The sequence below is a fragment of the Cetorhinus maximus genome, chromosome 1, assembly GCF_964194155.1.
Source record: "Cetorhinus maximus chromosome 1, sCetMax3.hap1.1, whole genome shotgun sequence".
NCBI lineage: Eukaryota > Metazoa > Chordata > Chondrichthyes > Lamniformes > Cetorhinidae > Cetorhinus > Cetorhinus maximus.
Genome location: NC_135879.1, coordinates 30,682,737 through 30,704,753, shown reverse-complemented (window position 1 = coordinate 30,704,753; position 22,017 = coordinate 30,682,737). Strand labels below are relative to the sequence as shown.

Sequence of the window (22,017 nt, the reverse complement as noted above, 5' to 3'; positions counted from 1 at the left end):
AAGCAAATGAACTTGAGTTTGGCCGGGGGGGGTGGGGGGGGGGGCAGGTGCACAAAGAGAAGGTGGGAAACTTGCAATTATTTTTAAAACCACATTTCCAGGGAACCCTGAACCTCTACATTTCTGCTTTATCACAGTCCATGAAATGTTTTTGCTTCCAAATGTGTGCCAAACAGCATATGCAAATTGAAGAAATAAAATGCAAATGTGTTAAACTGAATTTCTTTAAAGCAGAGTTATATGAATATGTAAACATATGACCCAGGAGCAGGAGCAGGCCACTCGGCCTCGTGAGCCTGCTCAACCATTCGATAAGATCATAGCTGATCTGATTGTGGCCTCAACTTCACATTCTGCCTACTCCTGATAACCGTTGACTCTCATGTTAAATCAAGAATCTATCCAACTCAGCCTTAAAAATATTCACTGACACTGCCGCCACTGCTTGCCAGGGAAGAGTATTCCAAAGATTCACAGAAATAATTTCTTCTCATCTCTGTCTTCAATGGGAGACCCTTTATTTTTAAACTGTGTCCCCTCGTTCTAGTCTCTCCCACCCTGTCAAGTCCCCTCAGAATCCAATATGCTTCAATAAGATCACCTCTCAATCTTCTAAACTACAATGGATACAGAAGCAGCCTGTCCAACATGTTTTCATAGGATAATCCCCCACCTCCATCCCAGGTATCAGTCAAGTGAACCTTCTCTGAACTGCTTCTAATGTACTTATGTACTGTCGGAAATAAGGAAACCAAAACTGTACACAATACTCTAAATGTGGTCTCATCAATGCCCTGTACAACTGTAGCAAAACACCCCTGCGTTTATATTCCTTCCCCTTGCAATAAACAGCAGCATTCCATTTGCCTTCCTAATCACTTGCTGTACCTGCATAATAACTTTTCCTGGTTCATGTGCCAGGACACACAGATCTCTCTGCATCAGAGAGTTCTGAAATCACTCTCCATTTAAATAGTATACTGATCTTCTATTCTTCCAGCCAAAGTGGACAAGTTTATATTTTCGCACATTACACTCCATCTGTAAAATTTTGCCCATTCGCTTAACCTAAGTCCCTTTGCAGACTCATGTTCCCTTCTCGACTTACTTTCCAACTTTTCCAATCTTTGTCATCAGCAAATTTAGCAACCATACATTTGTTCCTTTCATCCAAATCAGTGGATAGGAGTATTTTAATCCACAAAGTGCCATCATGTTACTACTTATTGGCATTGTTCTAGACATTGGTTTTGGTTCACTCTTATTTACTTCCAGTCCTACAAAAATAAGTCAATTGCTATTATTTGCCATCATTTTTATCCCACATAGGTTAACTAAACACCTTACAGCTAACTGGTTTATTAAATAGCTGAAAAAACTTCAAAATATAGGGCAGCATTTTGTATTCCTGAAGATAACCCATTTGTGCCTGCGATATTTTAAAGTCAACAGTTCTTCAACACTTGTCCAACACTTGTCTAACATCAGTAACTCATCTTGTCAGCTGGTGAGATATTCTCTGCATAAATTTGGGGCTTGTCACTCCCGTCACGGTGTGATACAGTGCTCATTAGTATTTACATCAATCTAAATGACTCATGTTCTGCATAACTGGCACAGTCAAAATACAGAACAAAAGCAATCACATAAATTAGACAATTTAATAACTGTGAAAGAAAAGTTCCCTGCATTAGGGAACAATGATCAATTTAATGCTAGAATAATTCTGTATGTGAGGCAAGAGAACTGACATCAGCACCCTGTTCAATCACAAAACAAAAGCTCCTCTATGCTTTGCCAATTTGCAGTACGCATTCACATAAATCATTCTTTGTTATGAGCAAATATATGGGATTTTAAAAAAAAAATCAGATTCTATATTTAAATCTTGTGGCTTCCAAGGCCACAGATGCAGTAAAGCATTAATACTTCAAGTTGTTTGTTCTTCCTAAGTCAAAAGGGGATAAACATCAGCCACTTCTGTACAAAATTTAAAATGTTGCACATCTTCCTCTCCTCCCTTTCTGCTTTTCAAAGGGGCTATTCCATCCAGGGGAGGTATGCTTTCACCACCCCTGCTTCCAGCTGCCAATCTCGCTGGCACCTTCCCATATAATTACAGCAGATGCAACATTTGTCCATTTACCTCTTCCCACACCACTCTTCAGGGCCCCAAACATTGCTCCCATGTGAAACTACAATTTACATTCACTTCCTCCACTCTAATATACTGCATTTATTGGCCATCATGCACTCTCCAATTCAAATTAGGGGACGTTTTGCCAAATGCCTCTGTCCTGTCTGTGCAACCTTGGCCTCCCTGTGGCTTGCCACTTGAAATTCTATTCTGATTGCCACCATCTTTGGTCTCTTACACTGTTTTAAACAGACTCAACACAAGCTGCACAATTAGTTCCTCACCCTTTCTCCAGCCTGAATAATGACTTAGCCATAACGGTCATGTTCTTTACAGCAGGGATGCTGGCGATATAGGTTGAGTCTGCCAGTATCCAAAGGGTTGGTTGATGATTTACAGATGAACATTTTAAAAAAAATATTGTACTGGTGAGGGTGATGATACTGGAGAATAGGGTAGGCTGTGTTGCTGCTGTTAACCTTTTAATTCCTTTTTCAAGACTGGTGGGTGCAGTGTGTTTTGCCAGAATTTTCCCTAGTCGCTTCAGATCTCCAGCATTTGCAGATTTTTCCCCCCTGCTCCAATTTCTTCGCTTTTCTTTTACATTGGGCCTGTCCTTTGTCCTCTCACCCACATTATTTGCACATTTGGTGTTTTGAAAATCTTTCAATCATCTTAATGACCTTTTACATATGTTACCAGAATTTATGGATGACACCAAATTGTGGGGTATAGTCAATACCAAGAAAGACTTTGTCAAAATACAAGACATAAATAAATTTACAAATTGGACATATAATTGGCAGATTAATTTCATTACAGATAAAGGTGAGGTGGCACGCTCTGGTAGCAAGGTAAGGAGACCAAATACTCAAAAATAAGAGTCTTAACTGGAATAGAGGAGCAGTGATCCAGGCGTACAGAAAAGCAAAATCATTAAAAAAAGATTAATAAGGCCATTAAAAAAAAAACAGCAAAGGACTGGGGTTCATTTCTAGAGGAGAGAAGGAGAAGCCATGTTAAACTCATATAGAAATTTGATTAGACTACACAAAGTACTGTGAACAGTTCAGGTTGCCACATAATGAAAGGATATAAAGGCACTGGAGAAAGTGCAAAAATAATCACACAGGATGTTAGGTATAACTTTTCAGTGGTATTATAATCTATTAGCAATAATAGAACAGGCTGGGCTCTTTTCTCTAGAAAAAAAGCGAAGGTGGGGTGACACGACAGAGGTCTTTTATGTAAGGGTTTGATAGGGTGTATGTAAAGATGATGTTTCCACTTATGGAAGGAGCAAAGCTAGGAGCCATAAATACAAGATAGTCACTTCATATATCCACTAGAGAATTCAGTGAAAACTTCTTTACCCAGAGAGTGGTTATAACGTGGAATGCACCATGACAGGAAGTAGTTAAGGCAAATAGCATAGATACATTTGAAAGGAAGCTAGATCAACCCATTAGGGAGACAGGAATAGAAGGTTAGGTTAATGTGGTTAGATTTGGAGGGTGGAGGGGGGAAAGAGTGCAAGTGGAAGGGGGATCATGTGGTGCTTAAACACTGCATGGATCAGTTTGGCGAAATGACTTGTTTCTACACTTGTACATCCTATGTAATAGTTTTCTACTAAGCAGTTTACAGATTTTGTAATATCATTATTCTCACCCTAAAATTGGCCTTACTGAATGGAATTTATTTTGCTTCTTTTATTACATTTTCCCCAAATTTTCCAAAAAGCTCACTTAACTTAGTTTTAGTTCTGCTGAAGAGTATTAGAAACATGAACCTGTTTTCTCTTTACAGGTGCTGACTGATCAGCTGTTTATGCATTTGTTTCATGTTTCAGCAAAGTTATTTAGTTCAGAGTTCTAGAACTTGTAGATTTATTTGCCTTCTGATTTACAATTCAATGTCTTAAAATCTCTACATTTTATATTTTATTTAATTTTGCTATTACCGACAATACTCAGGGACATCCAAACAAGCTTTCACAGAATCCAACCAAAAGTAATGTTTGTTAAAGGAAGCCACTTTTTCTACCATTTTCAGTGGACTAGGAGAATTTGAGTGTAGAAAATCCCTCCCAAAATTTTCTAAAACATGGGGTGAAATTTTACAGCCCCGTTGCCAGGGGCGGGGTGGTGGTGGTCAGGGCAGAGCGGTAGAATGCAGTGAGCCATTCAAAAGTCCATTCACTCCAGTGCGACTACAAAATCCCACTGGCGTAAAATTCTGCCCATTAACTTTCTTTTCTTAATCTAACAAACTATTTGCATTTCGGAGCGGAAAGCCAAAGCACACCTGCACACACGATTCGAAGTATACTTATTTTCAAAAGAAATCCAAAGCACTAAGCTTTCAACCGCGATGATTTCTACTTGTGATTCTCTTGATAAACTTATTTTATGTTTCCTCTACGTGCTATACTTTAACACAGAAAATTTGGCTTCAGCATAATATTTTTATATTAGCAGTGTCAAAAGTCCAGCTGGGACAAAATTGAAGTATGAACTCGACACTGACTGAATTCTACTGCTTTGGTGCCCACCTCCTGCCATTGGAGGGAACTCCAATCTACTTTGTTCATGAAGGGGCCGTGGTTAATGAAAACTGAAACACAAACAGAAGAACTGATCACACTTCTGTTCAAATTCAAAACTTCTACTCTATCAACATGAAACATGAACCTCTATGCAAAGAGCCAAAACATTTCAACCAATGAGACAACAGGAATAATTTTTAATGGTGACATTTTTTGATAATGCTCATGAGTCAAAAATCACACAGATATACACAGAACCAAGCTCATCCAGCCCAACTGGTCAATACTGATGTTTATACACCACACAAGCCTCCTCCACCCCGCTCTCATATTCCTCTATTTCCTCGCCACAAACATACCAATGCCATCTACGTCAACCACCTTGTTAGGCAGCAATTTCAATATCCTCACCATTTTACATCTAAATAAGTTTAGTAATAGTCGTTATGCTGTCAAATAGTATAGTGTACACTAATTCATCAGTATTGAGGCAACCCTAGGATTCAGATGCACTGGAAAGGGTGCCTAAAGCTTAGTAGAATGGGGTCTCAGGGTCCAGCGTATTTTGAGGTGCACCACTGGGTCTGAAATCAGTGGGAAGGTATTCATGAAGTCCATGAAAGGTGTAGAGAAAGCCACTCAAAACATCGTGGGAAGTCTCTGATCTGGAATCATTGGGAGAAGTCTAGGGATCTGGGAACATTGGAGAGGGAGGCCTGCGGAGCTAAGAATAGACGGAGATTCAGCAATTTGAGAACACAGAGGGCAGTCTTAGCAGTCAGCAGCATTGGAATGGCAATTTAAAGATTTGTCAACACTGGGTAGAGGTTCCAGGAGCTGGGAGTCTTTCAGTTAAATGGTGAAGTCCAGGAGGGTAACTGATGTGTCTTAGAGCATTGGAGACCCCAGATGGGTAGTACTGAGAGGGGCCCCAAGCAAACTGACCCACTCAAATCATCAGGTATTTCCCCAAACTCAATGCAGTCAAGCTCCTCCCCAATTCCCTTTGGGTTAGCAGGTATCTCCTCTCCCCACCACCCTTATGTCACCCAATTCCCAATTTTAAATTGAATCTTCAAATACATTATTAAAACAACTTGTAGTCTTTTACACTTCCACGAACAAAGAAAATGATCGTATAAGGCATTCCAAAGTTCACTTTATGTAGCTATTCTGACCTTGCACTTTTAAAATGAACTTGCAGCCAAAAATAAAGAGGGGAGACACACATGATTGATATGACAGAAATCCACTCACAGTAAACAATTTTAAAATGTCACTAAAAGAACACTATTAATCACAAGTGTGGTCTGGCTTAGGAATAATATTGAGTATGTAATATTTTAAATCCAAAACCTGCCAGAAATAATGCTGGGAATTCAATTTCCAATTTATTCCAAAGTTCTGACAAAAATACAGCATCTCACAGGGTGAGGGCAACCTCTACATCAATTAAAAGAAATCTGTCAAACTCTGCAAATTGCACGTGATCAGAATGCATGGATGTAATTGGTAACTTCCTCCAACTGCTCTGGGGTAAAAGTATCCAATTAGAGCCCACAGCTTTGAGTGCTGTCAGAATAGTACCTTTTCAGACAGCATCCCATGCTCTTCATTCACCATCCGGGTCCCACTGGGAGCACAGACCCACTAGAAGCGGCGGCACATAGGTATGTAGTCAAGATGGAGTGACCAGGGAGTCCTCAACATTGACTCTGTACCCCATGAAGTCTCATGGCATTAGAGCAAACATGGGCAAAGAATTCACTTGCTGATTACTACTGCCACTCTTCCCTCAACAAATGAATCTGTATTCCTCCATATTGAACACCACTTGGAAGAGGCAATGGGGTAACAAGGGCACAGAATGGGTGGGAGACTTCAATGTCCACCAATGAATAGCTTGACAGGAACACTACTGACTAAATTGGCCAAGTCCTGAAGGACATAGCTGCCAGACTAGGCCTGAGTAAGTGGTGAAAGAACCAACACAAAAAGAAAAAAAAGACTGCATTTGATCCTCACCAATCTACCCACTGCAGATGCCTATCCATGACAGTATTGGTAGGAGTGAGCACCGCATAGTCCTTGTGGAAATGAAATCCTGACCTCACATTGAGGACACCTCCATTGTGTTGTGTGGCATTACTGTGCTAAATGGGATAGATTCAGAACAGACCTAACAACTAACATCAATGAGGTGAGCCATCAGGGGCAACAGAATTGTGCTCCACCACCACCTCTAACCCAGCATATCCCTCACTCTATCATAACAATCAAGCCAGGGAATCAGCCCGAGTTCAATGAGGAGCTTAGATGAGCATGTAAAGAACAGCACTACATATACCTAAAACTGAAGTGCCTACCCGTGCTCTAGAGCTAGCTGCCCCTCCAAACAAGCTGTCCTGTCACCTGTCAACACTGGCATCTGCCTGACAATGTGGAAAATTACCCAGGTAATGTGTGTCCAGACAAAGCATGACAAATGCAATCCGGCCCATTACTGCCTCATTAGAGTACTCTCAATCATCAACAAAACGATGGAAGGTGTTGTCAGTGGTATTACCTACTCAGTACAGATTCATCCAGTATAAATTTGCTCTAAACCTTGTCACAGCCTTGTTCCAAACATGGACAGAAGAGCTAACTTCAAGAGTAGAGTAGAGAGTGGTTGTCCTTGATATCAGCAGCATTTAACCCAGTGTGGCATCAAGGAAATCCAGTAAAATTGAAGTCAGTGGGAACTAGGGTCAAATTCTCCACTAGCCAAAGTCATACCTAGCAGTTCATGTGATGCAGGTACACCCACAATGCTGTTAGGAAGAGCGCTCCAGGATTTTGATCCAGCAGCAGTGAAGGAACGATGAGATGGTTCCAAGTCAGCAAGCCGGAGGGGAGCTTGCAGTTGGTGGTGTTCCCATGTGCCTCCTGCCCTTGTCCTTCTAGGTGGTAGAGGTTGAGTGCTTAGAAGATACTGTTGAAGGCACCTTCATGAGTTGCTGCAGTGCCTCTTGAAGATGGTGCATACAGAAACCATAGTCAGACCCTGTTGGAGGCCGCGAATTTTGACCGTTGCTGGGTCAAAATCCTGGAACATTACTCAACAACTCCCCGGGTGTACCTATACTACACAGACTGCCAGCAGTTCAAGATGGTGGCTCACCACTACCTTCTCAAGGGCAATTATGGATGGACAATAAATGTAGGTATTGCCAGAAACACCCATACCCCATAAACAAATTTGCAGTACAATTAAAACTGGCTTCTACAGGGATCCGAATAAAATAGCAATTGTTTTTTTAAAAAACTGTCTATCCACTATGACGAGATTTAAAGGGACAACCACTAAGCCAAACTGGACAAAAATACATAACTTTCTTCACAAGTTTTATTCCAATTTTGAATTAAAGGTATCCTATTCAGCAGATTCAATTTCATTTAAATAATTCAACAAAATAATTCAAGGACAAGGGAAATGTTGGCCGGTATTTTACTGCCCCACCCACCGCCGGGATATTCCGGTCCTAGCGAAAGTCAATGGAGTTTTGGCTGGCCCACCGCATCCCCCCGCAGCAGGTCCTGCCACGGCGGGGCCGGGAAATCCCGGCCGTTGTTTAAATAAGTTGTTAGATGAACAGGTTCAACTTTCTGGGCAGCAGGGAAAAACTTGGAAGACACGCATGAAAAATCTTGAGGGGCATAGCTCGCAATTCCAGCAAAACAGAGGGCCAGAAGGCAACCAACCTAAAGCCAAATTGAAGCCCCACAGCTCTATCTGAAGTTATGCCTCAGATGACAATGTTTAATAGACACAAACTGTCCCATAAAATTGCTGAACTTTAATACAAACTGGTAACAAATATACAAACTTAAACAATGTATAGTCAACAGGGCTGATAAAACAGCAGCCAACATTTTCTTCCAAAAATAATTTGGGCAAACTGATGGGATTCCCTTTTCACTTACAGAATTTAATTTTGATTCAGTAATTATTTTGATTTTTATGATTTGTGGTTTTCAGTCCTGCTTGCACCTTGTTAACTGTTGGCATGATTTATTTTAGTTACCATTACATGCATAAGAGTTAAGACTCATAGGTGAAACGGCAAGATATATTTTCAGGTAAGGAGGTGTGATGCCCTATTTGGGAGAGAAAATGTGGTCATTTCTTTTAATTCATCCATGGGATGAGGGCATCACTGGCTAGGCCAACATTTATTGCCCATCCATAATTGCCCTGCAGAAGGTGGTGGTGAGCTGCCTTCTTGAACCACTGCAGTCCATGTGATGTAGGTACACCCACGTGCTGTTAGGGAGGGAGTTCCAGGATTTTGACCCAGTGGTGAAAGTGAAGGAATGGCAAAATATTTCAAAGTCAGGATGGTGAGCGACTTGAAGGGGAACTTCCAGGTGGTGTGTCTGCTGCCCTTGTCCTTCTAGATGGTGGCAGTCAAGGGTTTGGAAGGTGCTGTCTAAGGAGCCTTGGTGAGTTCCTGTTGGAATAAGATGATTGGAACCTTGGCAGGATCCAGGATTAAGCACAGGGTTTCCTTGAAGAAAAGTTTGATTGTGAAGGTCAATCCAAAGTTAAAGACGTTTTGACCTTGCGTGAATGAGGTGCTTCATGTTGCTGGGGAATATTCCTCTCTGTACACTGTTGTGTGTGAGATTGAATTTCTAGTGCCAACACTACAGGTAGCAGGTCTGATTGTGCAGATCCTCTACTGAGCAGTTGGGCATGGTGGGGAGGGAGGAAGAGTAATCTTAATGCTTAAGAAAATTTGTTGCAACTGCTTTTGATATCACAATGGTTTCTGATCTGTCAATAGTAATATGTGCCTCACACAATCTTCAATTTACACTTCTTTTATCCTAAGTATTGGAAAAGTTGGATTGCAATAATAAACTAACATTTATGCTTTCGAAGCCTACATTTTAACACTGATATGTGGGGTAGTATTGATATTCCACAAGTAACCAGATAAGTCACAAAGACAAACTGACTTGGTTTCTTCAGTATTAATCATATTTTCAAAAATATAAGGCCAGGGTTTCCCGGCCCCACCATGGTGGGACCCGCCGCAGGGGATGTGGCAGGCCAGCCAGAAAATCCTGGCTTAGAAATGGCATATTCTGCATGTTAAAGACCATCATACATAACTTCAGCACAATATGCGTTATTGCAGCAGTCTGATATTCTCACTGGTATTTCTCCACACTACTGTTATAGAGGATACACTGCAATAACTTGTGGGATAGGATTGATATTTCACAAGTGACCAGATAAGCCATGCTTGACAAAGTCAACATTTATATTTTTCAACAATACAAAAGGAATACAAATTACATCTCAGAGCTTTTCATAATATAACCACTGGTAGCTAATTAAGTAAAACTGTACAAAATTACACTATGTTCACCTTGCAGGTCAGTTCCAGCACAGCTCAAGAAAGTACAAGTGTTAATTAGTCTCATGTTGCATAATCTAGGTTTAGAATATAAACAAACATTCCCTTTCTAAATGAGTTTTCAACAAATAAATAGCTGGTGATTAAAATGTACTGCATCATTCTGTGAAATACGTAAACAATATTTAGCAGGAATGACATGCACAGGTTTATTTCTCTGAATGATTTTGCCGCACCCAGGAATTAGCATCATTGCTAGTTAGGAAGGGTAATGCTCAGGTCTGCATCATTTAATTGTGATGCTTGCTGGCCTTTTCTCACTTTCCTTTTTTGTATATTGATGCACAGAATAATACATTACTCATAGATTTAAAATGAGACTTTGGGTTCCAAAGAGTCATATTGGACTCAAAACGTTAACTCTGTTTCTCTCTCCACAGATGCTGCCAGACCTGCTGGGTTTTTCCAGTTCTTTGTTTTTGTTTCAGATCTCCAGCATCTGCAGTATTTTGCTTTTACTTTGGTTCAGTTCCTCTGATACAGGTTTTTAATTTGTCAATAATGCTGTGTGCGTCATGCAATCTTTCAATTCAGGTTACTTTTATCCGCAGGTCTGCACTAGAAACGCAAAAATAGCCCAATTTGTCTGACGCCATTTTAGAAACAGACTTTTTGCTCATTAGCAGCCTCATTTCCAAAAATTTATAAATGCATTTTGGATTAAAAACAGAACGGCCAATTTATGACATCTAAAAATCATAATGCGCAATTACCGCACAATACTCAGGGCCATCCTTGGGAAGTGAGTGATAACCAAGTCTTATGCGAAAAAGACATCCATATTTCAGTAAATCAAAAGCAAAATACCTGGTGCTGGAAGCCTGAAATGAAACCAGAAAACACTCAGCGGGTCTGGCAGCTTCTGAGGAGAGAGAGAGAGAGAGAGAGAGAGAGAAACAGACAGACAGAGAAGACAGCTGGGCACATTTCAGGTCAATAGAAGGGTCACTGACCTGGAACATTAACTTTTTTTTCCTGAGTATTTCCAGCATTATCTGTATTTATTGTCCACATTTCAGGACAGCTACAGATAGTGTTTTAAAATAACAGTGACAGCACTCCCTGAATAAAAGAAAAATCTAAACAGGTTCTAGGTTTCAGATTGCTTTGTATAATATTCAGTGGTAGAAGCCACATGCCAAAATTAAAATCTGGAAAGTTAGGTGAACTCGGCTCTCTGCCTTGCCAACTCCATTCTTTAGTACTTCAGAATGTCAAAATGGTGCTAAATTCTTGTTATCGTGAAAGATTTCTATAAAAGGTCACAACTTTTGTGTGGCCAATTTTTAAAGATCTTGTTTGTAAGTGAATTGCATCTGACATGGAATTATTCGGCTGAATTCGCTTGGATCTTCGAATCCAACTGACAGGGGTCAAACATTTGGTAAAAGCTTACACTGTTATGGTTATTGAAAGCTAAATGTTTAAGACACCAACATTTCCAGAACGTCTATAAATCAGACATTCTTCTGCCCTCACTGAGTTTATAGAATTTTAACCCATTAAATGCTCGGCATTTAGATTTTTAAAAATCCTACACACAAGTGGTAGAAAATTATATTGGGATAATCAACAAACTAAATTATGACCCCACGATAACCTAAAATAGGCCGACTTAGTTTATGTTGAAGATAATGAAGTTTGCCAGATTTAGACAACTCGATCAACCTCCCAACTTCAAATAAAATGTACATTGAAAGACAATAATTTACTTCTGAGGTCAGAATATGAGATATAACTGTGACCAGTTTTTTCCTGTTCCCTCCAAATGATTTTTTTCCAGTAGGGTTAACTGCTCACAGTTGGCAAACCATCTATGTTTTCCAGTACTTACTTTTGTTTTGGAATTTCTTCAATCTGTTGTATCTTCAGTCTGTTAATCATGCTTCACATTTAACTTCTGCAACCCTCATTGCCCATATATTTAAGCTAAACATAATGCATAATTCCTTACTGATAGGATCCTGCACAAAAAACACCTCTGTGCATAAATAAAAATGATTGGAGAAATGTTTAGAGGTTCAACTGACCTAAGCTGGGGGAGGATCTAGGCTTTCCTGTGACCACAATTTACATCCCTGAGTTGATATTCCTTCCTTTAGATTCATCTGCTTCACAGATAAGCTCAAAGGGCTAATTAATAAATTTCCTCTCCCTGCATTATAAAAAAGCATTTTAATGTATTTTGAGGTTTAAAACAAGTAGTGAACTGTCCTGTTGACTCAACTCTGGAAGGAGATCTACCATTAAGGTACAACAAACATACTCATTATCACAGTCTAGATCTAACATTTCCTCATGAATAGTTTATTTAAAAGAAATAACTAGAGGAAGGAGGGCTGGGCTTGCTCATCGTGGGTACCAGCTTCCTTCTTATATGTCAAAATGTGCATTCTTAATACCAGAAACCGTCATGGGTTTAGGCAAGCAATTCAACCAATATAGGGGCAAATATAGCAGAATCATCTCTCATCTTTGGAATCATGTATTGCAATTAGCAGCAGGAATTCTAGATAAATCTTTCTCCTTCACGCTAGCCCAACAATGCAAAGGCCAATTTCATCACACCCTTGCTTAGATCAACTAATGAAACAAACATAGAGAATAAAACCTAGCATCTTCTGGGTCCAAGTGGGTCAAAACCATGAGTAGCATCTATTTAACTAAATAACACATTGGAAGAGCTGGATGTAACCTTTCAGGATTCTGCACTGTACAAAGTTTTTTTTTCTAGCCATCTCCAGCAACAGGAGACTAAAATGTCAGCTAATTCACAACACCAATAATTCTCCAAAAGGACCATCAGGAAATACTTCTCCACTTTGCTACAACAGGCTCTGCTAATGAAACAGGATAAGCAATCATGGCCTTGAATTTCTACCAGCCTTGATATGAAACATATAAGGTCTATGTATTGTATTAAAGAGATTATAAATCCAGTACTGTACACCTTGTTATTAAAGTATTAACTTAACACCCAGCACCATACTCTGTCACTTGTATACTTTACAAAGTTTCCTTTGGCTAACATATTAAAGGGTACAACAGTTTCCTAAACTTAAAGCCATTTCCTATCCTAGTTTAAATAAAATGGGATGGAAAGGAGTGGGTGACGCAATAGCCTCCTTTACTCAGACGCTTGTTGGAATTGAGTCCAACCAAAGGAAGAAAAGTCTTCAAACAAATGTGTGAGCTTAACAGACATTCACAATCCAGTTATCAGTAAACAAGAGTGAATACAACTGTCCTCAAAATTCAGTACTTGTACTAATTTAGGAACTTTAAATCAGAGAAGCTGTAAAGATGTAGTGTTGGAACTGTCAAGTCATACTGGTGTGTGATGGAATTGCATTTCCCCAAAACGGGGTTTAGCAAACCGACGTAGCAGAGATCTCTGCTCCAGCCTTAACTTATCTCAGCACTGCAGCATTTTTGCCCTTGTTTTATGGAACAGTATCAATAAGTCACTAGTGAAACACATCACAAGGTTTGATTGCTGGGATGAATGAATATGCCGCTAATGACTAAATAGCAACACAGAGTAATGAGAAAGGGCAAAATCAGGAACCAGCAGACTAGGGGTCAGTGAAGATTGTGGGATCTTCGAAGAAAGTAACTGAGAAGAGACTGAGATAGTTTGGTCATTTGTTGCAGAGAGAGAGGGGGGGGGGGGGAATGTGCTAAGGCGAGTGATGGAGATATGACTGCCAGGAAGGAGGGCCCAAGAGCAGATAGAAAGGTGGCTAGAGACAAACGCAGTGGCATTATCAGAGGAATAGGAGGAGATGGACAAGGGTGATCAACTAGCATTGTGGCAACCCAAGTGAAATAGAAGAAACCGAAAGAAGACCAAACAGCAAAACTAGCAAAGTCAGTTTTAAAATAATAAATGCCTACAGCCAAATTCAAAGCCTTTCTTTCAGTTTGTTAAAATTTCTAACACACAATAGTGTGAATTAAGCAATTTTAATAGTTTCATACTGAAGTTTTTTATTTGCATGTCATTTCAAATTAACAGAATTCAAATTAGGCTGTCCTGTGGTTAGGGTGAACATAAGGTATCATGGACCACTTTCTTAAAAGGCAAAGCTAACTAATGGAGCAGACGCTGATATGTTCAAAACCATGTTACAGCTGCATATTCACTCACTGCTGCAAATGAAGGAGGCAACACTCATTTTCCTTTTTTTTATTCATTCATTCATAGGATGTGGGCTTTGCTGGCTGGGCTGACATTTATTGCCCATCCCTAGTCACCCTTGAGAAGGTGGTGGTGAGCTGCCTTCTTGAACCACTACAGTCCATATGGTGTAGGTACACCCACAGTGCTTTTAGGGAGTTCCAGGATTTTGACCCAATGACAGTGAAGGAACAACGATATGTTTCCAAGTCAGGATAGTGAGTGGCTTGGAGGGGAATTTCCAGATGGCAGTGTTCCCATCTATCTGCTGCCTTTGTCCTTCCAGCTGGTAATGGTCATGGGTTTGGAAGGTGTGGTCTAAGAAGCGATGGTGATTTCCTGCAGTGCATCTTATAGATGACACACATTGATGCTACTGTGCACCAGCAGTGGAGGGATTGAACGTTTGTGGATGTAGTGACAATCAAGTGGGCTGCTTTGTCCTGGATGGTGTCAAGCTTCTTGAGTGTTGTGGAAACTGCACTCATCGAAGCAAGTGGGGAGTATTTCATCACACTCCTGACTTGTGCCTTGTAGCTAGTGGACAGGATTTGGGGAGTCAGGAGGTGAGTTACTCGTCATAGGGTTCCTAGCCTCTGACCTGCTCCTGTAGCCACAGTATTTATATGGTTAGTCCAGTTCCAATCCTAGTCAATGGTAACCCCCAGGATGTTGGTAGTGGGGGATTCAGTGATGGTAATGCCACTGAACATCAAGGGGTGATGGTTAGATTTTCTCTTGTTAGCGATGGTCATTGCCTGGCACTTGTGGGGCGTGAATGTTACTTGCAACTTGTCAGCCCAAGCCTGGATATTGTCCAGGTCTTGCTGCATTTGGACATGGACTGCTTCAGTGTCTGAGGAGTCATGAATGGTGAACATTGTGCAATAATCAGCGAAAATCCTCACTTCTGATCTTATTAGGGAAGGAAGGTCATTGATGAAGCAGCTGAAGATGGTTGGGCCGAGGACATGACCATGAGGAACTCCTGCAGTGATGTCTTGGAGCTGAAACAACCACAACCATCTTCCTTTGTGCTAGGTATGGCTCCAACCAGTGCAGAGTTTCCCCCCTGATTCCCATTGATCCCAGTTTGGCTAGGGGTCCTTGATGCCACACTTGGTCAAATGCAGCCTTGACGTCAAGGGCAGTCACTCTCAGCTCACCTCATGTTACCCCTTAGAATAAGGGTTCTCAACTGGGTCTGTGGACCCCTAGGAGGGGAGAAGGTTGCAAAGGGCCTGCCAGAAATCAATGTGTAGAATGTGGGGTGCCTTCCGCACTGTCTACATCCCTCTCTCTCTCTACTGAATATTTAATAATTTTTGAAATTCTTTTGGATTTCAAGTTTATCTATCCACTTCACAATCATAATGTCTAAAAATCAAATTGAAAAGGAATTTAATTTAAGATACAAGTTTACCAGTCAAAAATACATTTCATATATCTCCTGGGGGACAAGAAGCAAAGAAAGGCACCTGCTTTTATCAGTCGACTAAATATGCAAACCAATGCTTTTGAGAACTGCGGTGCGTCACTGCACACATCATCACTGGAGTGGATTGAGGCAAAAGTCAATGAGGCTGGGTCTGAGAGAATTTAATGTACCAGGCTGGGCACGTGGACTGGAGTGAGGCAAAGAGTTAGGGTCGCAAAGAGTGAGTGAATGAACTGTGAATGCGTGAGCAAGGCAGGCTGACAGGTGAGCCCTGGGCCACTCACCAACTCTCGGGCATTCATGTCATCCTCACGGCTCAGCCCTCCCTTCCAACCCCTCACCAAGCCTTTTTGATTTTGTTGCTTTCATTTTCTTCCTTCTTACTGGGTGTTGGTTGCATCACCTTGGGCAGAATTTTCCGGTCCCGTCGAAGGCAATGGACTTCTGAACGGCTCGCCGCATTTTACGGCCCTGGCCCCACCGTGACAGGGCTGTAAAATTCCACCCCTTGTTTCTAAAGACCGCCTCTTTGCCCCATATTCTGATATGGTGATTCTTCCCCCTCACCCTGCCCCACAACTTTGTTCACCACAAAAAAAGTTCTTTAAGTTTGTCCAAATATAAGGATTGAAGCAGTGGGGGTTGGGCAGGGGTTGCTGGCAGTGATAGTTGTTCAATGTGGAAATGGGAACCAACTGTTTGCTCAGCCCTAGCACCAGATATATATATATATATATATATATATAAAGGCAATATATATTGTCAGAAAGAGGGATTTTAAACCTTTGAGATCCGGCATTATATTTGTTCAAGCAGATACAGGCTGTACTTCAACTCATCCAAAATTCTATTGGCTGTATCTATCCCATATCCATTACGCTGTTTATTTAGATTGTCCCCTAACACCTCATCAAAATTCTCATCCTTGTATTTAAATCATACTGTGCTGTAAACGCTTCATTACCACCCCTTCCCTTATTTGGTCCTTCCCCCATCTCTGTAAATGATGGAGTGAAGGGAACAGGAATGCCAGGGTTAGAGGAACAAAGGTTGCTTGGTGGGTTGTAAACCTGGAAAAAGTTAAGTTTTTTTTCCATTCATTCGTGGGATGTGGGCTTTGCTGGCTGAGCCAGCATTTTATTGCCCATCTCTATTTGCCCTTGAGAAGGTGGTGGTGAGCTGCCTTTTTGAACCGCTGCAGTCCATGTGGTGTAGGTGCACCCACAGTGCTGTTAGGAAGGGATTTTCAGGTATGCAGGGGGAGGTAATGAAATGATTTGAATACAAGGAGATAAATTTTAAATTTCAAGTGCTGGGGGACTGACAGCCAATGTAGGTCATTGAGCATAGGGTAATGGATGAACAGGAAATGATGTGGGGCTGGACGGGAGTTCTCAGACAGGCGGGGGTTCAGGAATCCACAGAAGGTTTCAATGGGTTGCCAAAAATAGCTACACAACACGTAAAATGTGGGCCCTATGCAATCTACCCATGCCTCTCTGTCCACAGAACTTTTAAACCTGTACTGAAGTACCATGACCATCTGATTCAGTAACAGGTTGGTAACTGAGCTCTGTCATTCATGCACTTCACCTGTTGCTTAAATTTTTGAGACATCTTACCCTTCCAGGGTAGTCAGAGGTAGACGGGCACTTTTGAAGGCCGAAAGTGGCGGCCCTAGGCCCATTCACGAGTTTGTATGATATATAGCGAGCAATGATCTGATCAGGGTAGCCATTATCCTGCAATGACTTGGACGTACCTTATTTCAACATCAAGCTTGGACGGTGGGCAAATGGCTCGAGCCCTTTTAAAATTTGCCAATAAGACCAATCTTATAGCGCATGGAACTGTAGGAATCCCTACGCGTAATGAGTGAAGGTAGGCTTGCAGTACACAGCAGTAGAGAATCCATTGGCAGATTTCTCAACCAGCACATCGAGGAAAGGGAGCTCATTTGACTGTTCCATTTCAAAGGTGAATTTGAGTGCAGCATGGAGCCCATTAAGGTGTGTAACAAAGTTCTTACATGCAACTGTAGATTCAAATATAGCAAGTGCATCATCTATGTGTCAGAAATATGCAAGGGGTGGGAGGCTAGGTGTCATTCCATCAAAGAGGCATTTCTCGTGGAAACCGACAAAGATGTTTGCAAGAGCTGGGCCTAGAGGGGATCCCATGGCAACATCATCTATTTGAGCATACATGGTGCCTGTAAAACGGAACTCAACTGCATGAGTTGCTGAGTTCATAGGTTCAATGAATAAAGATTCAGACATTTTCTTAGAAATTGGAACAACTGGTAAATCAAGCTGTTGCATGCTGTTACTATGCAGTAGCAACTCGGATAGTATTCTCCATTAGCAGGACGCTGTCATCAAGCTAAAAAGGCATTCTGCTTTCACACAAATGAGTAATGTGGTATATTAATTTCAGTGCCGGTGTGATGCCAGGTAGGTAGGCTGTACATCCCAATGACTGGTGGATCGGAGCAAAAAGCATGTCCCTTTGGCTGTATGCAAAAGATAAATTATTGACTGTACCCAGCCAACCTGTGCTTGCAAAACTCAAAACATTGCGATTCCTCTAAACAATCCTGATTGTGCTAAGAATTACACTGAAAACCAATTTAAGATGCTCAATCGGGCTCGCAGTGTGGCTCACATATACATACTAGAAGTCACATATATTCACACAGGACCGTGTCCTTTATAGACAGAAGGAGCATGTCCACGTGTTGCACCTTTTCAACTAAACAAAAGTTGGGGACAGCCATTCCCTGGTTCATTCCACATGGCAATCATGACTAATCAGAATCCACTTGCCAACTAATCAGCACTTTCTTCTCATGCAGTATAAATTGCATTTCCCTTTGCCGTTGGTATTTCCTGCAAGCTGTCCTGATGAGTGCAAGATGAAAAGCTTAAACATATCTCTTTTTTCAGCAATTGTCAAGTTCTGTACGACCAAACGACTATTTATATGTGAACCTGTAGAATTTGAACCCTCCTTTGGACTTTCTTGTCATCAGGTAGCATCATCTCTATTGTAATTTTATATTAAATCAGCAGTAATCAGCACAGGATAGTTACTCTCAACCCAATCTGCAATATACAATTACTCCCCATACACTGCAACCATGATACCATCAACCACAAACCACATATTAAAATCTAGCTAACCAGCATGATGCAGCAACAAACCACAGTAATACAAAGAATGAAAGAACAATGGAAGCATTTATATTGTACGTGATCCTTTAAAGGTAAGAATGTCTTCTCCCTAATTTTCCAAATTCACCTGTAAGTATTTGAAGTCATTACTTACTGAGCTATAATGCCATCTCTCTAAGTGTACAATTGTAAGTGATGTGAAGTGACTGCAAGAAAAACAGGAATGACAACATGATTATGTAAAAATGGACCTGTTTATGAATTGTGAGAAAGGCGGCAATGTTCAATCACATTGTTAGCTTCAAAACTAAGAAGGGCTTATGAGCTTTGCCATTCCAATTATAATGTTCCAGTTTCCATCTTCTGTCACCACAGATAAGATTTACTTGTTAAAAACAAAAAAACTACTGCGGATGCACTTGTTGTTTTACTTGTAGATTTACTTGTTGTTTACTTCAATTCAAACCTTGGTAACATCTGCTTAATGTTGTATCTTATGATACAGGGAAGTTTATGCATTTAGGATCCATTGTTGAGTTTGAATCTTCAAGTGCATATTTTCCTGTGATCTCTACATTTTTTTATGCAATGCTGCATCATGTAACACCATTGACATGTTGAGCAATAGGGCCATGTGGTTGGGATGACATCAATTACAAATTTAAATGACATTCTGACACAGAAGGTGCAAATGAAGGCCACCTTGGTCATTGTCACATCTCAAACTGAAAGAATAACACTCAAAGTCATAGCTTTAACTGCAAGATCATCATTTAATCTGCCATGCTGGCAAACTCCCTAATATGTGTTATCTGACCTTCAACTCCTCCCAAGTCAAATGACCCCAAATGTAGAAGAGCATACCTAACATTATATTATCTGAGTTCCGTATAGTTTCTAATGCTCAAGTACACACACACACACACACACACACACACACACACACACACACACACACACACACACACACACACACACACACACACACACACACACACACACACACACACACACACAGCCATCATCATGACATCCTTCCCTTATTAGACCAAAAATAAGACCATGATTTTTCTGCTTGATGTATGTAGCTTAGACTCCATCCCTTACTAAACATAGTGCAATAAATTTTACAAATAAATTAACAAATCATTATTTCTCTAACTCACTGAGCAAATGAATTTCTTCAATTATGAATGTCAGCTAAGTTCAGTGCATCACTGTTCAATATAGTTTCAGTCTTTTGTTCAGTATTTCACTTTCTGGAATTATTACTTCTCTTTCACTATTTAACCATGGCATCCCTTTTGATAATCATCAGTATGTAATTCGATGCTCCTCAAAGGATCCAATCCAATTACTTTCTCGTGCAGTGGCAAACATCACAAACAGGAGCTTAAAAATTACAAGACCAGTGTTCAGCTGATTTAATATTCAGTTTCTTGTTCTGTCACCAAATCTCACAGAACCTTCATAGCGCTTTGGTGGTCTCCTCTCATGGCGTGGTCCACTTGGTGTCTCAAAGACTCTGGTCATCACATCAGGGTTATGAAACGTCTTCATCCCCTCTGGAACCAATGTTTTTCCTTCTGGATAGCAAGTTGTCTGTCAGTCATCAGCATTGCTGGCTTGGGCCTCTGGATTGCTGGATGTTAGCTTCACCTCCGGTCCTACATCTGGTTCATCTGCTGCTGTGTCTTTGTCACCACGATACTTTTTGACATATGAAGAATTTCTGCCATACAGTACTGGTACTCCTTCTGGCAACTGCATAGTCACACTGCTTCCCTTCTTGGTGATGATAATGTTCGGCTTGAGGTAAAATGCTGTATCCATCTTACTTGGACTCTCCCATCTCAGCAGTACTTCCATCACCTGGCATCACATCAGACCATCTAGCTCCCCTGCAGTGGTCTGGATGAAACTTTGCAGCACCCCTTTTCTCTGTGTCATGAACTCAAACCTCTGGATCGACACTGATGTTCCTCACATCTGGCATTTTGGTGTGTATTTTGCATCCAAATAGCAACTCAGCTGGGCTCTTTTCCATCTCGTGTGTGGGGTTGTTCTATACATGGCTACATATGACAGCAACACCTTCCAATCTTTGCCCTCAGCCTGAACAATCTTCATCCATTTCTCTAAGGACTGGTTTTGTTATTCCACTTCCCATTTGCCTATGGCCATTTAGGGGTTACAGCATTGCACCTGTAATTAACAGATTATCAATAACAGCCACACAATCACTCCCGATTCCGAATGTTACTGTTATAAGGAGGTCACCTGTTTGCAATTCTAAGGGAAAACACCAATAAAACCAAATTTCAATTGTTTATTCACCATAAATGAGTTGTCCTGCTCATGACACATTAGGCTGCTATCTTTTCCCAAGACATCATAAAATTCCTGAACCTCCCAATAAAACCAAATTTCAATTGTTTATTCACCATAAATGAGTTGTCCTGCTCATGACACATTAGGCTGCTATCTTCAAGTGGGGGAAAAGTGGTAAACAAAGGCGGAAATTCACCAGGTAGCCAGGCCCAAACTAGAACAGGATGTAGTAGCAACTAGCTCCAAAGTTTTAGCCCCACAGAACGATATAAACAGGAAATAAAACAGAAAAAACATTTTTACAATCTAGTTCAGCAGCTGTAATTAAATTGTAATTAACCACTTTAACCTCAGAAATAATTAACTCATAATGTAAAAATAAAGCACTTCAACTTGTCAGAAAGTCCCAGAACACTTGACAACCAGTTAATTACTTTTGAATAATAGTCACTTCTCTAGTCACATGTGGCAACAATTTGCATACAGCAAGCTTGCACAAACAGCAACGACAGAAATGGTCAGTTAATCTGAGCAGCTAACATTATCTAACGGATAGCTTTTGGTCAAAGAACTCCCCCAATTGTCATCGAATAGTGCCATGGATCTTGTTTTGTAGATAGACAGGGCTCAGTTTAATGGATGATCTGAAAGACATGGTCTCTGACACTGCATCACTTCTTTAGTAATACACTGAATTGTTAGTCTAGGCTCTGTGCTCAAGCCCAGTGGTGGGATTTGAATC

The 22,017-nt window shown here is 40.8% G+C and overlaps 1 protein-coding gene across 10 annotated transcripts in view; it reads right to left on the bottom strand.

The window, feature by feature from the left end:
- Positions 1-22,017, bottom strand: part of gab1 (GRB2-associated binding protein 1) — a 231,108-nt gene that overhangs the window by 118,067 nt on the left and 91,024 nt on the right. The window contains exon 1 of one of the 10 annotated variants that reach the window (XM_078539387.1): positions 21,389-21,494. The exons of the other annotated variants lie outside the window; for them this stretch is intronic. Within the exon in view, the coding sequence (XP_078395513.1) occupies positions 21,389-21,418 (30 nt within the window). The 5' untranslated portion in view covers positions 21,419-21,494. Of the gene's footprint in view, positions 1-21,388; positions 21,495-22,017 lie in introns of those variants that run through there. 10 annotated transcript variants of the gene reach the window in all.